A 16,738-nucleotide genomic window follows, 5' to 3' on the forward strand; every position below is an offset into this window, starting at 1 on the left:
TTTTACGAGAAGGGGATTTATTTCAAGCAACCTCTCATATAAATAAATTCCCTTTATTTAGTGCATTTAAGAAACATCTAATAAGGCATATTGTAGCAATCACATTCATAAGTAATTTGTAGTTGTACGGGTGCACACAGAATGGCCCCGACAGGCAGGCATACCAACGCACAGAGCAACTATGTCAAGGCAAGTGCATTTTGAACTGGCACTTTGCACTAGTCAGAATAAATCTGCAAATGACTCCTAAATGTTTGCAATTGCTTCCACTGCTTCTGACAGACGGGTGTGTGATATCATTGGTGGGGGACATGTTTACTGTGCACTTGTTATATACAGTATATGGATGTATAAAGTAAGGCATGGAAGTCTACAATGATGAACTGTATTCCTATCTTTGATGAGCTGGATTTCTGCCAAAATGACAAAATATAAATGCCTGAAGTTCACACAGGGAATAAATTATTCTCCATACTCTGCCTGGTTTATGAATAACCTGTTTGAATGACTCATTTTCTTCCTGTTGGCAACAGTTGTCTGGGACAGAATATATATATGGGTTAATGGTCGAGCCCAGATCACAAAGTACACCATGGCCTTTGAAGTGGTTGTGCTGCTGCTGTTTTTCTTGTCGGGATCTTCCTGTGGGATCAGGCTGGATGGAAATGGATACAGAGACATTCTGATCGCCATCAACCCTGCAGTGTCTGAAGACCCACACCTCATTGAAAGACTCCAGGTAAATTACAAAGCACCAAGACGTGAGAAAGGTCAAAGTGTCAACAAATTTCAGGTGTACCGTAGGGCTGGATATTGGCAAGGACCTCACGATACAAAACATATGACGATACATGGGTCATGAAACGATTGTATCACGATACATTGCGATACGATACAATGAATACATATTGCGATACATTGCGAGACATAATTTACTGAAAATACTACTCTGTCCCCTGCTCCCTGGAGGTGATCCTGAGGGTGGAGGGAATGTATGGACATTTTACATCCATTTAGAACATGAAGAGAACATGGGAAAAGAAGGAGAAAGACAGTCCGGCTGGTCATAGGTGACTATATAGGGAGGTGGGACCTCCCTGGTCACGCCTGGCCAGTCTATCCAATAGACAGACACTTTGAAAGGCTTCCCAAGGAATCACGTGCGAGCGTATCCCATATGTGAGGCACCAAGCGAATATCAGAAAAAGAACTGCAAATGGCTGCTAAATGTTTACACTTGCTTCCAGTGCTTCACTGGCACAAAGGGGCGATAAATCATTGGTGGAGGACAACATGTTTACTGTGCACTTGTTTGTCCTTTTTGTTCTCTTTTTACTCTTTAAAATTAATTTAGGACATGATAAAAGACGGCTCTCAGTATCTATTTGAAGCGACACAGAAAAGGTTCTACCTCAAGGAGGTCACAATATTAGTGCCACCAAATTGGTCCAGTGGAACCTACTCCAGTGCACAGACTGAGCTCTATGACAAGGTAGGCTACTGAGAGGTTGCAGTATGAAGGCACACAAAGATAGATTTGAAAAATCTGTAAATAGCTGCTCAACCTATTACTTAAATTAAATGTGGATTATTTTATGCTAACCAGTCGATACTGTAGACTGATCTCTTTGAAATACCATTGAGAAGTTACATAATGTTGAATCTACAGTACGTATTTTGCTCAGATGTATCTGTATTGTCTTAATTTCAGGCCAACGTTGTGATTGACGAGCCAAATCCTGTATATGGAGATAATCCTTACACTCTGCAATATGGTCAATGTGGATCTCAGGGACAGTACATTCATCTCACTCCAAGATTTATGTTAGATGATGAGCTCCTTAATCACTATGGACCCAGAGGTAAGACGCACAAGTGATCTCAAGTGACATAACATAACATACTACTTTAGGAACATCAAACCAACTATAGAGATTTTTTTTACATTTGCAGGTCGGTTGTTCGTGCATGAGTGGGCCCATCTACGATGGGGAGTTTATGATGAATATAATGAAGAACAACCATTTTACATGTCTGGAGGCAACATTGAGGCAACAAGGTGACATTTTAAACACTGATCTGATCAAATCTCTATTGCTACCTTTCCATTGTCATTTTTCTGAAATAGAGTGTTTTTCATCTGTATTGCATTATTTGTGGCTTAATTTGAATTCTGATGCAGCATTGGTGTGACTGATGCAGAATACATACACTACATGCAGAATAATTTCGTAATAGAAAGAGGGACCTCTTGTTTTTTGGGGGGACCCTGCAGCTTGCTTGTAGGCCCTTATAATCATCATCACCTTTCACCGCTAAACAACGACTGCGCTGGATAAACCCAGATAACACAAGGCTAGCGGACCTACAGTGGGTCCCCGATGGATGAGTTGGCGGACCTCCGGCGGAATATAACACAACAGCCTGGTCTCACATTGTCTAGAAATGACGTTTGGAGGCAATGGACAAACGTCGAATTCTGAAGTCTGCCAAGTGAGACCAGGTAGAACACAAGGCTAGCGGACCTACAGTGGGTCCCCGATGGACGAGCTGGCGGACCTCCGGCTGAAACCGGAGGGTTTCTGGCCATTGGCACATCGAATGGCAAGCGGACCTCTGGCGGATTATTAGCATCAGGGACAGCGGTCCGCTAGTAATCTAAAATGCTCCTGCTATTGCTCCACCACCATTCCACCGGTAGTTTATTTATTGTCCATTGGCCCTAGGCTTATGGATTTCTATTGCTAAATTAACTTACTCTGAACATTTTTTGGCAACCCTTCCTTTCAACTGCGGTCAAGCCAGCCTTCAATTCGGAAATACAAGTCATGTGGGCCACAGCCAATTCCCCTTTGCGCAAACATTAGCGTAATTACGGTAAATCGTTTTTTTTTTCTTGGAAGGACTTATCACCGTCGCATTCACCGACAAGTAGTGAAGTCAAATAACGATGGTTTGATTAAAGAAGTGAAAGGCGGTTGTGGTGTGGCATTTCAAAATAAAGGACCTCTAAATTGTCATAATTATATTTCCTTAATATTCAGATTAGAAATAAAAGGAAATCGCCCATAATACTGCACCTACTCCAATCCAGAGAGCTAGCAGACCACCCATGGCTCTGGGTATATCCCAGTGATTTTCAGGACATTCTGATGTGGCATTTCAAAATGAAGGCCCTCTAAACTGTCCTATACGACCTACTGTTTCCTGCAATTTCAGATTAGGATTAAAAAAAGACCGCCCATAATGCATCAACACTTCCACTTCAGAGTACTAGTAGGCCACCTCAGGGTGTCACCCAGAGATGTTCAGGACATTCTGATGTGGCATTTCAAAATAAAGGCCCTTTAAACTGTCCTATACAACCTACTGTTTCCTGCAATTTCAGGTTAGGATTAAAAGGAGACCGCCCATAATGCATCAACACTTCCACTTCAGAGTACTAGTAGACCACCTCAGGGTGTCACCCAGTGATGTTCAGGACATTCTGATGTGGCATTTCAAAATAAAGGCCCCCTAAACTGTCCTATACGACCTACTGTTTCCTGCAATTTCAGATTAAGATTAAAAGGAGACTGCCCATAATGCATCAACACTTCCACTTCAGAGTACTAGTAGGCCACCTCAGGGTGTCACCCAGTGATGTTCAGGACATTCTGATGTGGCATTTCAAAATAAAGGCCCTCTAAACTGTCCTATACAACCTACTGTTTCCTGCAATTTCAGATTAGGATTAAAAGAAGACCGCCCATAATGCATCAACACTTCCATGTCACAGTACTAGTAGACCACCTCAGGGTGTCACCCTGTGATTTATATGACATTCTGATGTGGCATTTCAAAATAAAGGCCCTCTAAACTGTCCTATACGACCTACTGTTTCCTGCAATTTCAGATTAGGATTAAAAGAAGACCGCCCATAATGCATCAACACTTCCACATCACAGTACTAGTAGACCACCTCAGGGTGTCACCCTGTGATTTATATGACATTCTGATGTGGCATTTCAAAATAAAGGCTCTCTTAACTGTCCTATACAACCTACTGTTTCCTGCAATTTCAGATTAGGATTAAAAGGAGACCGCCCATAATGCATCAACACTTCCACTTCACAGTACTAGTAGACCACCTCAGGGTGTCACCCTGTGATTTATTTGACATTCTGATGTGGCATTTCAAAATAAAGGCCCTCTAAACTGTCCTATATGACCTACTGTTTCCTGCAATTTCAGATTAGGATTAAAAGGAGACCGCCCATAATGCATCAACACTTCCACTTCAGAGTACTAGTAGACCACCTCAGGGTGTCACCCTGTGATTAATTTGACATTCTGATGTGGCATTTCAAAATAAAGGCCCTCTAAACTGTCCTATATGACCTACTGTTTCCTGCAATTTCAGATTAGGATTAAAAGGAGACCGCCCATAATGCATCAACACTTCCACTTCAGAGTACTAGTAGACCACCTCAGGGTGTCACCCAGTGATTTTCAGGACATTCTGATGTGGCATTTCAAAATAAAGGCTCTCTAAACTGTCCTATACAACCTACTGTTTCCTGCATTTTCAGATTAGGATTAAAAGGAGACCGCCCATAATGCATCAACACTTCCACTTCACAGTACTAGTAGACCATCTCAGGGTGTCACCCAGTGATTTTCAGTACATTCTGATGTGGCATTTCAAAATAAAGGCCCTCTAAACTGTCCTATATGACCTACTGTTTCCTGCAATTTCAGATTAGGATTAAAAGGAGACCGCCCATAATGCATCAACACTTCCACGTCACAGTACTAGTAGACCACCTCAGGGTGTCACCCAGTGATTTTCAGGACATTCTGATGTGGCATTTCAAAATAAAGGCTCTCTAAACAGTCCTATACAACCTACTGTTTCCTGCAATTTCAGATTAGGATTAAAGGGAGACCGCCCATAATGCATCAACACTTCCACTTCACAGTACTAATAGACCACCTCAGGGTGTCACCCTGTGATTTATATGACATTCTGATGTGGCATTTCAAAATAAAGGCCCTCTAAACTGTCCTATATGACCTACTGTTTCCTGCAATTTCAGATTAGGATTAAAAGGAGACCGCCCATAATGCATCAACACTTCCACTTCAGAGTACTAGTAGACCACCTCAGGGTGTCACCCAGTGATTTTCAGGACATTCTGATGTGGCATTTCAAAATAAAGGCTCTCTAAACTGTCCTATACAACCTACTGTTTCCTGCAATTTCAGATTAGGATTAAAAGAAGACCGCCCATAATGCATCAACACTTCCATGTCACAGTACTAGTAGACCACCTCAGGGTGTCACCCTGTGATTTATATGACATTCTGATGTGGCATTTCAAAATAAAGGCTCTCTAAACTGTCCTATACAACCTACTGTTTCCTGCATTTTCAGATTAGGATTAAAAGGAGACCGCCCATAATGCATCAACACTTCCACTATAGAGTACTAGTAGACCACCTCAGGGTGTCACCCAGTGATTTTCAGGACATTCTGATGTGGCATTTAAAAAAAAAAGGCTCTCTAAACTGTCCTATACAACCTACTGTTTCCTGCAATTTCAGATTAGGATTAAAAGAAGACCGCCCATAATGCATCAACACTTCCACGTCACAGTACTAGTAGACCACCTCAGGGTGTCACCCTGTGATTTATATGACATTCTGATGTGGCATTTCAAAATAAAGGCTCTCTAAACTGTCCTATACAACCTACTGTTTCCTGCATTTTCAGATTAGGATTAAAAGGACACCGCCCATAATGCATCAACACTTCCACTTCACAGTACTAGTAGACCACCTCAGGGTGTCTCCCTGTGATTTATTTGACATTCTGATGTGGCATTTCAAAATAAAGGCCCTCTAAACTGTCCTATATGACCTACTGTTTCCTGCAATTTCAGATTAGGATTAAAAGGAGACCGCCCATAATGCATCAACACTTCCACTTCAGAGTACTAGTAGACCACCTCAGGGTGTCACCCTGTGATTTATTTGACATTCTGATGTGGCATTTCAAAATAAAGGCCCTCTAAACTGTCCTATATGACCTACTGTTTCCTGCAATTTCAGATTAGGATTAAAAGGAGACCGCCCATAATGCATCAACACTTCCACTTCAGAGATGCATTATGGGCGGTCTCCATTTAATCCTAATCTGAAATTGCAGGAAACAGTAGGTCATATAGGACAGTTTAGAGGGCCTTTATTTTGAAATGCCACATCAGAATGTACTGAAAATCACTGGGTGACACCCTGAGATGGTCTACTAGTACTGTGAAGTGGAAGTGTTGATGCATTATGGGCGGTCTCCTTTTAATCCTAATCTGAAAATGCAGGAAACAGTAGGTTGTATAGGACAGTTTAGAGAGCCTTTATTTTGAAATGCCACATCAGAATGTCATATAAATCACAGGGTGACACCCTGAGGTGGTCTACTAGTACTGTGACGTGGAAGTGTTGATGCATTATGGGCGGTCTTCTTTTAATCCTAATCTGAAATTGCAGGAAACAGTAGGTTGTATAGGACAGTTTAGAGAGCCTTTATTTTGAAATGCCACATCAGAATGTCCTGAAAATCACTGGGTGACACCCTGAGGTGGTCTACTAGTACTCTATAGTGGAAGTGTTGATGCATTATGGGCGGTCTCCTTTTAATCCTAATCTGAAAATGCAGGAAACAGTAGGTTGTATAGGACAGTTTAGAGAGCATTTATTTTGAAATGCCACATCAGAATGTCATATAAATCACAGGGTGACACCCTGAGGTGGTCTACTAGTACTGTGACATGGAAGTGTTGATGCATTATGGGCGGTCTTCTTTTAATCCTAATCTGAAATTGCAGGAAAGAGTAGGTCATATAGGACAGTTTAGAGGGCCTTTATTTTGAAATGCCACATCAGAATGTCCTGAAAATCACTGGGTGACACCCTCAGGTGGTCTACTAGTACTGTGAAGTGGAAGTGTTGATGCATTATGGGCGGTCTCCTTGTAATCCAAATCTGAAATTGGAGGAAACAGTAGGTCATATAGGACAGTTTAGAGGGCCTTTATTTTGTAATGCCACATCAGAATGTCCTGGAAATAACTGTGTGACACCTTGAGGTGGTCTAGTAGTACTCTGACATGGAAGTGTTGATGCATTATGGGCGGTCTCCTTTTAATCCTAATCTGAAATTGCAGGAAGCAGTAGGTTGTATAGGACAGTTTAGAGGGCCTTTATTTTGTAATGCCACATCAGAATGTACTGAAAATCACTGGGTGACACCCTGAGATGGTCTACTAGTACTGTGAAGTGGAAGTGTTGATGCATTATGGGCGGTCTCCTTTTAATCCTAATCTGAAATTGCAGGAAACAGTATGTTGTATAGGACAGTTTAGAGAGCCTTTATTTTGAAATGCCACATCAGAATGTCATATAAATCACAGGGTGACACCCTGAGGTGGTCTACTAGTACTGTGAAGTGGAAGTGTTGATGCATTATGGGCGGTCTCCATTTAATCCTAATCTGAAATTGCAGGAAACAGTAGGTCATATAGGACAGTTTAGAGGGCCTTTATTTTGAAATGCCACATCAGAATGTACTGAAAATCACTGGGTGACACCCTGAGATGGTCTACTAGTACTGTGAAGTGGAAGTGTTGATGCATTATGGGCGGTCTCCTTTTAATCCTAATCTGATATTGCAGGAAACAGTATGTTGTATAGGACAGTTTAGAGAGCCTTTATTTTGAAATGCCACATCAGAATGTCCTGAAAATCACTGGGTGACACCCTGAGGTGGTCTACTAGTACTCTGAAGTGGAAGTGTTGATGCATTATGGGCGGTCTCCTTTTAATCCTAATCTGAAATTGCAGGAAACAGTAGGTTGTATAGGACAGTTTAGAGAGCCTTTATTTTGAAATGCCACATCAGAATGTCCTGAAATTCACTGGGTGACATCCTCAGGTGGTCTACTAGTACTGTGAAGTGGAAGTGTTGATGCATTATGGGCGGTCTCCTTTTAATCCTAATCTGAAAATGCAGGAAACAGTAGGTTGTATAGGACAGTTTAGAGAGCCTTTATTTTGAAATGCCACATCAGAATGTCCTGAAAATCACTGGGTGACACCCTGAGGTGGTCTACTAGTATTCTGAAGTGGAAGTGTTGATGCATTATGGGCGGTCTCCTTTTAATCCTAATCTGAAATTGCAGGAAACAGTAGGTTGTATAGGACAGTTTAGAGAGCCTTTATTTTGAAATGCCACATCAGAATGTCCTGAAATTCACTGGGTGACATCCTCAGGTGGTCTACTAGTACTGTGAAGTGGAAGTGTTGATGCATTATGGGCGGTCTCCTTTTAATCCTAATCTGAAAATGCAGGAAACAGTAGGTTGTATAGGACAGTTTAGAGAGCCTTTATTTTGAAATGCCACATCAGAATGTCCTGAAAATCACTGGGTGACACCCTGAGGTGGTCTACTAGTACTCTGAAGTGGAAGTGTTGATGCATTATGGGCGGTCTCCTTTTAATCCTAATCTGAAATTGCAGGAAACAGTAGGTCATATAGGACAGTTTAGAGGGCCTTTATTTTGAAATGCCACATCAGAATGTCAAATTAATCACAGGGTGACACCCTGAGGTGGTCTACTAGTACTCTGAAGTGGAAGTGTTGATGCATTATGGGCGGTCTCCTTTTAATCCTAATCTGAAATTGCAGGAAACAGTAGGTCATATAGGACAGTTTAGAGGGCCTTTATTTTGAAATGCCACATCAGAATGTCAAATAAATCACAGGGTGACACCCTGAGGTGGTCTACTAGTACTGTGAAGTGGAAGTGTTGATGCATTATGGGCGGTCTCCTTTTAATCCTAATCTGAAATTGCAGGAAACAGTAGGTTGTATAGGACAGTTAAGAGAGCCTTTATTTTGAAATGCCACATCAGAATGTCATATAAATCACAGGGTGACACCCTGAGGTGGTCTACTAGTATTCTGAAGTGGAAGTGTTGATGCATTATGGGCGGTCTCCTTTTAATCCTAATCTGAAATTGCAGGAAACAGTAGGTTGTATAGGACAGTTTAGAGAGCCTTTATTTTGAAATGCCACATCAGAATGTCCTGAAATTCACTGGGTGACATCCTCAGGTGGTCTACTAGTACTGTGAAGTGGAAGTGTTGATGCATTATGGGCGGTCTCCTTTTAATCCTAATCTGAAAATGCAGGAAACAGTAGGTTGTATAGGACAGTTTAGAGAGCCTTTATTTTGAAATGCCACATCAGAATGTCCTGAAAATCACTGGGTGACACCCTGAGGTGGTCTACTAGTACTCTGAAGTGGAAGTGTTGATGCATTATGGGCGGTCTCCTTTTAATCCTAATCTGAAATTGCAGGAAACAGTAGGTCATATAGGACAGTTTAGAGGGCCTTTATTTTGAAATGCCACATCAGAATGTCAAATTAATCACAGGGTGACACCCTGAGGTGGTCTACTAGTACTCTGAAGTGGAAGTGTTGATGCATTATGGGCGGTCTCCTTTTAATCCTAATCTGAAATTGCAGGAAACAGTAGGTCATATAGGACAGTTTAGAGGGCCTTTATTTTGAAATGCCACATCAGAATGTCAAATAAATCACAGGGTGACACCCTGAGGTGGTCTACTAGTACTGTGAAGTGGAAGTGTTGATGCATTATGGGCGGTCTCCTTTTAATCCTAATCTGAAATTGCAGGAAACAGTAGGTTGTATAGGACAGTTAAGAGAGCCTTTATTTTGAAATGCCACATCAGAATGTCATATAAATCACAGGGTGACACCCTGAGGTGGTCTACTAGTACTGTGATGTGGAAGTGTTGATGCATTATGGGCGGTCTTCTTTTAATCCTAATCTGAAATTGCAGGAAACAGTAGGTCGTATAGGACAGTTTAGAGGGCCTTTATTTTGAAATGCCACATCAGAATGTCATATAAATCACAGGGTGACACCCTGAGGTGGTCTACTAGTACTCTGAAGTGGAAGTGTTGATGCATTATGGGCGGTCTCCTTTTAATCCTAATCTGAAATTGCAGGAAACAGTAGGTCATATAGGACAGTTTAGAGGGCCTTTATTTTGAAATGCCACATCAGAATGTCAAATAAATCACAGGGTGACACCCTGAGGTGGTCTACTAGTACTCTGAAGTGGAAGTGTTGATGCATTATGGGCAGTCTCCTTTTAATCTTAATCTGAAATTGCAGGAAACAGTAGGTCATATAGGACAGTTTAGAGGGCCTTTATTTTGAAATGCCACATCAGAATGTCAAATAAATCACAGGGAGACACCCTGAGGTGGTCTACTAGTACTGTGAAGTGGAAGTGTTGATGCATTATGGGCAGTCTCCTTTTAATCCTAATCTGAAATTGCAGGAAACAGTAGGTCATATAGGAAAGTTTAGAGGGCCTTTATTTTGAAATGCCACATCAGAATGTCAAATAAATCACAGGGTGACACCCTGAGGTGGTCTACTAGTACTCTGAAGTGGAAGTGTTGATGCATTATGGGCGGTCTCCTTTTAATCCTAATCTGAAATTGCAGGAAACAGTAGGTCATATAGGACAGTTTAGAGGGCCTTTATTTTGAAATGCCACATCAGAATGTCAAATAAATCACAGGGAGACACCCTGAGGTGGTCTACTAGTACTGTGAAGTGGAAGTGTTGATGCATTATGGGCGGTGTCCTTTTAATCCTAATCTGAAAATGCAGGAAACAGTAGGTTGTATAGGACAGTTTAGAGAGCCTTTATTTTGAAATGCCACATCAGAATGTCATATAAATCACAGGGTGACACCCTGAGGTGGTCTACTAGTACTGTGACGTGGAAGTGTTGATGCATTATGGGCGGTCTTCTTTTAATCCTAATCTGAAATTGCAGGAAACAGTAGGTTGTATAGGACAGTTTAGAGAGCCTTTATTTTGAAATGCCACATCAGAATGTCCTGAAAATCACTGGGTGACACCCTGAGGTGGTCTACTAGTACTCTATAGTGGAAGTGTTGATGCATTATGGGCGGTCTCCTTTTAATCCTAATCTGAAAATGCAGGAAACAGTAGGTTGTATAGGACAGTTTAGAGAGCCTTTATTTTGAAATGCCACATCAGAATGTCATATAAATCACAGGGTGACACCCTGAGGTGGTCTACTAGTACTGTGACGTGGAAGTGTTGATGCATTATGGGCGGTCTTCTTTTAATCCTAATCTGAAATTGCAGGAAACAGTAGGTTGTATAGGACAGTTTAGAGAGCCTTTATTTTGAAATGCCACATCAGAATGTCCTGAAAATCACTGGGTGACACCCTGAGGTGGTCTACTAGTACTCTATAGTGGAAGTGTTGATGCATTATGGGCGGTCTCCTTTTAATCCTAATCTGAAAATGCAGGAAACAGTAGGTTGTATAGGACAGTTTAGAGAGCCTTTATTTTGAAATGCCACATCAGAATGTCCTGAAAATCACTGGGTGACACCCTGAGGTGGTCTACTAGTACGCTGAAGTGGAAGTGTTGATGCATTATGGGCGGTCTCCTTTTAATCCTAATATGAAATTGCAGGAAACAGTAGGTTGTATAGGACAGTTTAGAGGGCCTTTATTTTGAAATGCCACATCAGAATGTCCTGAACATCACTGGGTGACACCCTGAGGTGGCCTACTAGTACTCTGAAGTGGAAGTGTTGATGCATTATGGGCGGTCTCATTTTAATCTTAATCTGAAATTGCAGGAAACAGTAGGTCGTATAGGACAGTTTAGGGGGCCTTTATTTTGAAATGCCACATCAGAATGTCCTGAACATCACTGGGTGACACCCTGAGGTGGTCTACTAGTACTCTGAAGTGGAAGTGTTGATGCATTATGGGCGGTCTCCTTTTAATCCTAACCTGAAATTGCAGGAAACAGTAGGTTGTATAGGACAGTTTAGAGGGCCTTTATTTTGAAATGCCACATCAGAATGTCCTGAACATCTCTGGGTGACACCCTGAGGTGGCCTACTAGTACTCTGAAGTGGAAGTGTTGATGCATTATGGGCGGTCTTTTTTTAATCCTAATCTGAAATTGCAGGAAACAGTAGGTCGTATAGGACAGTTTAGAGGGCCTTCATTTTGAAATGCCACATCAGAATGTCCTGAAAATCACTGGGATATACCCAGAGCCATGGGTGGTCTGCTAGCTCTCTGGATTGGAGTAGGTGCAGTATTATGGGCGATTTCCTTTTATTTCTAATCTGAATATTAAGGAAATATAGTTATGACAATTTAGAGGTCCTTTATTTTGAAATGCCACACCACAACCGCCTTTCACTTCTTTAATCAAACCATCGTTATTTGACTTCACTACTTGTCGGTGAATGCGACGGTGATAAGTCCTTCCAAGAGAAAAAACGATTTACCGTAATTACGCTAATGTTTGCGCAAAGGGGAATTGGCTGTGGCCCACATGACTTGTATTTCCGAATTGAAGGCTGGCTTGACCGCAGTTCCTTTCATAGTCCCCCAATTACTAAACATTTACCTGGTAAATACATGCAAATGTAGGCCTAATATTATATAATGGGTAATTACTGAGACACCTATACTGTAGGTATAATTTCAAAACAGTAGTAGCCTATTTCAAATGTTCAATTACTGCACATTAATTCAAAAACTGACATAGCACCACAGTTTTACATAACTTCTATAACATCCAGTGACAAACACAAATGACAAATCACAATGCTCATATATATTACGACGAAATGAACTTTCCAGCACTAGCATCGATATAGTTTTGGATTAGACTACTGATGATGAAAAGGTCTAAGAGCGGTCCATTATCATATTAATTCATTGAATGTTTTTCCTTGTTTTCAGATGTTCCAAAGACATAAGAGGGGATATAGTTAGATTGAGTGATCCCTCAAAGGACTGCATCAAGGATAACTCTGGGCTACCATTCGCTGACTGTGCATTCATTCCTGACAACTACCAGGAAACCACTGCTTCTATTATGTACCTTCAAAGCCTACATTCAGTATGTATACAGAACACCTTACACTTCTGTTGATGCAGTAACATTGTGATTGCTAATTAAATACTGAATATTTGCAAAACCATCAACAGGTTAAGGATTTCTGCACAAAGAGCACACACAACACTCTGGCTCCAAACATGCAAAACAGGATGTGTGGTGAGCGCAGTGTGGAAGAAGTTATCTCCAGCATGTCTGTAGACAAAGCTGTATCTGTACCACCTCTGGTATCAAGCCCAACACCCGTCTTCACCGTGGTTCAGAGAAAGACAAGAATTGTCTCTCTTGTTCTTGATGTGTCAGGGAGCATGCATGTAAGAACTATTTGTAATAAAAGACATACAATGATTAACAAATAATATCTCTGATTGACCATATAATATCTGGCAGCAGGGGCTATCTTGTTCAACTGTTCTACAGTATCTAATACACTTTACTTTTCAATAGGGCCCAAGAATCATGAGACAGCGACAAGCAGCATCACTCTTCATACAGAAGATTATCGAAGAGAAAGCTTATGTTGGTATTGTGACGTTTACCAGTGTTGCCGTGATAAGAAAACATTTAACTTTGATCGACGGCGGCACATCCCGAGATCAACTTGTGGCCTCTCTGCCAACGGTAGCTAATGGGGGAACAGCAATCTGTGAGGGGCTGAGGAAAGGTCTGGAGGTAAAGAAAGAGCAAATGGCACTTGAACAATAGTTTTAAAATGTGAAATAAATCAATACATTTCCAAATTGCATTATGTACAGTATTCTAATCATGCTGTAATTCTCATCAATATATCACTGTGCATTTCCAAATACCTACCCCTCTTCAGGTAATCACGGTGAATGGCAGCACAAGTGGAAATGAAATAATTTTCCTTACTGATGGGGAGTCAAACATTGATTGTTTGCCATTGGTTAATGAGAGTCGAGCAATTGTGCACACAATTTGCCTTGGACCAAATGCACACACAGGTCTGCATGTAATGGCTGACATATCAGGTAGGGCAAATGAATGTGCACAAATACAGCCTTCTATTCAAATCTATTATACAGCAGTTTAAACTAAGTACGTAGTAACATTTATTTGGACATTTCTGTACTTTCATCTCATTCATGGTGGAGGTGGGAAGTACTTTACAGCCATTGAAAGTTTGGATAGCAATCAACTTGTGAATGTGTTTGCCTCACTGACAACGTCTGATGGAAATCTGACAAAGCAGACAATTCAGGTGAGGTGGCGATGGAGGAAATCTGGAAATGATGAAAAATGTATACTGTGTATGATAAGAACATTCAGTAACTAGTACATTATCTCATTCATTCATTCTCATTCCAGCTTGAAAGCACTGGATCAAAAACCTCACATATGTTTAATGGATCTCTGTCAATTGACAAGACAGTTGGCAATGACACTAGCTTTCTGGTTCTTTATGAGACAAGTCCACCTGAGATCCTTGTGTATAGCCCCATGGGAGAGGTCTATGATACACCTCAGTTCACAAATGTCGCGTCTTCAAATTCATTCACTCTAGATATTCCAGGAACTGCAAACGTGAGTCACTGTGTACATACACTACAAATGTGCATTGGGATGAATATGAACATAAATTGATTTTAACGTATACACATCTTTTTTGGTGCATTTAGACACTGCAGAAGGTTGTGGAACAGGGAATTGATAAATAATTGATGGACTGATGATTTTATTTATTGAATGTTGATACATATTCTCTAACTTGTTGCATTCAAGACAGGAGAGTGGAAATACACCCTTATAAATAAGCAGGCCACCTCTCAGTCGCTGTCAATGACCGTGACGAGTCGTGCATCCAAGGAAGATGTGCCACCCGTCATGGTCAAAACTCACGTGAACCAACAGTCCAGTGATGGCAGCACACCCATGGTGGTTTACGCAGAGGTCAGCCAGAGAGGAGTTCCAGTCAAACGTGCAGATGTGAGGGCCACTCTGGTGAATATCACTGGGGAAACATATGAGCTACAGCTGTTGGATAACGGAGCAGGTGACTTACATATACAGGTTTAAATCCTCCTGATCAAATGTAATTTGAATACTTTCATGATTACTCAACATACTACTGTATATTCAATTTCTTCAGGTGCTGATGCTTTCAGGCACGATGGCATCTATTCCAGATACTTCATTCAAAAAAAGGGTGGAAAATACAGCTTGAAAATCAAAGTACAGAATAGAGATGGCAAAGCCACATTCTCCCTAAAGAGACACAATGGTGCCCTCTACATACCTGGATATGTGATTGACGGTATTGTGAACGTACCCAATAATTAACATTCTGTTCATTCGGAAGATGCTATATAATTCAACTACAGTGGTAATTCTTACTGGTGTAATTCTTAGTTGTTAGTTGTTTGTTTCCTTGATCTCTTCAGGAACGGTGGTTCTAAACCCACCAAAGCCCCCCGTCAGTGAGGAGGACCTCCAGGCCGACGTGGGCAGCTTCACCAGGACAGCCATAGGAGAGAGCTTCTCAGTGGAAATCCCCCCTGGTGCTCCTGCTCCACAATTCCCCCCCAACAAAATCACAGACCTGAGTGCAGTGATGCAGGAAGGCAAAGTGCTGCTCACCTGGACAGCACCTGGAGAAGACTACGACCAGGGCACAGGTGAGAGCTGAGGCCTACACGTCCACATGATCACTTGGCTAAAATAGGAGTTGTTAGTAATCTGCGCCGCAGTGTGTTTGTAGTAGATCATTCAATCCTCACGTGTAGGCTAACTGTACTTGACATTTCAATGTTCTCAGCACAAGCCTATGAAATCCGCTACAGTGAAGACCTTGGACTCCTCAGATCCAACTTCAGCGATGCTCATCTGATCAACACGTCCAGTCTGCCACCAAAACAATCTGGATCCTTAGAAAGGTTCTCTTTCACTCACAGCAACGGCACCATCAGAAATGGCACCACACTGTTCTTTGTAGCTAAAGCACTGGACAAAGATAAACTATGGTCCGAAGCATCTAACTTTGCTCAAGTGACAAAGTTTGTTGCTGTGCCTCCTCCTACTCCTACCGGTAGCACAGTGAATTACACCATTGTCATATCAGTCACTGTGGTAACAACAGTAGCCTGCCTGGTTGCTATTGTGACAGGGATTGCACTAAAGCGAAAAAGGGCTACAATAGCAAGTGAATAACCAAGTCTATAGAAATGAATGACCTTCAACAATTGTGCTTTGTCTGTCTCAGGGTTACAATAGCATTTAAAGTGAATAACCAGGTCTATAGAAATGAATGACCTTCAACAATTATGTTTTGTCTGTCTCTGAAATAACCAAATCAAGGCTACATTGTAAATGCTTGTGAAAGTTTCAGTGAAAAGTGAATACTCTTGGTCCAAAACTTTGATACTCTATGTAATATCAGTATTTGTAAATGTTAATTGTTTAGTGTAGCCTATGCTTAACAGGAAAACAGAGAGGGAAGGGCATGCACAATGGAGAGATTACAATCACCTATATGCACCACGGTCCTGGAAGGGGTTTAATGCCAGCACTGCCACCTGCTGGTCAAAGGTTGCAGTAAGTGTGCACTGTAAATAAAAAATGTCACTTATAGTTAGCTGTCTTAGACTAATGCATTAAAATTAAAGTATTGGAAAGTCCCCTGGTAATTTAAATGAAGAATTTGATTGAACCCTTTTCATGTAGATTGTCC

General features: G+C 41.4%; 1 protein-coding gene across 1 annotated transcript; it reads left to right on the forward strand.

Moving 5' to 3' along the window:
- Nucleotides 1-592: 592 nt before the first annotated feature.
- Nucleotides 593-16,218, forward strand: LOC311313726 (calcium-activated chloride channel regulator 1-like; the record flags this gene model as incomplete). The annotated part of the gene is made up of 13 exons (XM_084443903.1): nt 593-739; nt 1,355-1,492; nt 1,712-1,862; nt 1,954-2,051; nt 13,143-13,364; nt 13,498-13,722; nt 13,874-14,042; nt 14,166-14,272; nt 14,380-14,595; nt 14,794-15,064; nt 15,161-15,325; nt 15,453-15,686; nt 15,827-16,218. The coding sequence occupies 13 exons, from the start codon at nt 593-595 to the stop codon at nt 16,216-16,218; spliced, it is 2,535 nt and encodes an 844-aa protein (XP_084300029.1).
- Nucleotides 16,219-16,738: the final 520 nt, after the last annotated feature.

Source organism: Borostomias antarcticus (genome assembly GCF_949987555.1).
Source record: "Borostomias antarcticus genome assembly, chromosome: 10".
Taxonomy (NCBI): domain Eukaryota; kingdom Metazoa; phylum Chordata; class Actinopteri; order Stomiiformes; family Stomiidae; genus Borostomias; species Borostomias antarcticus.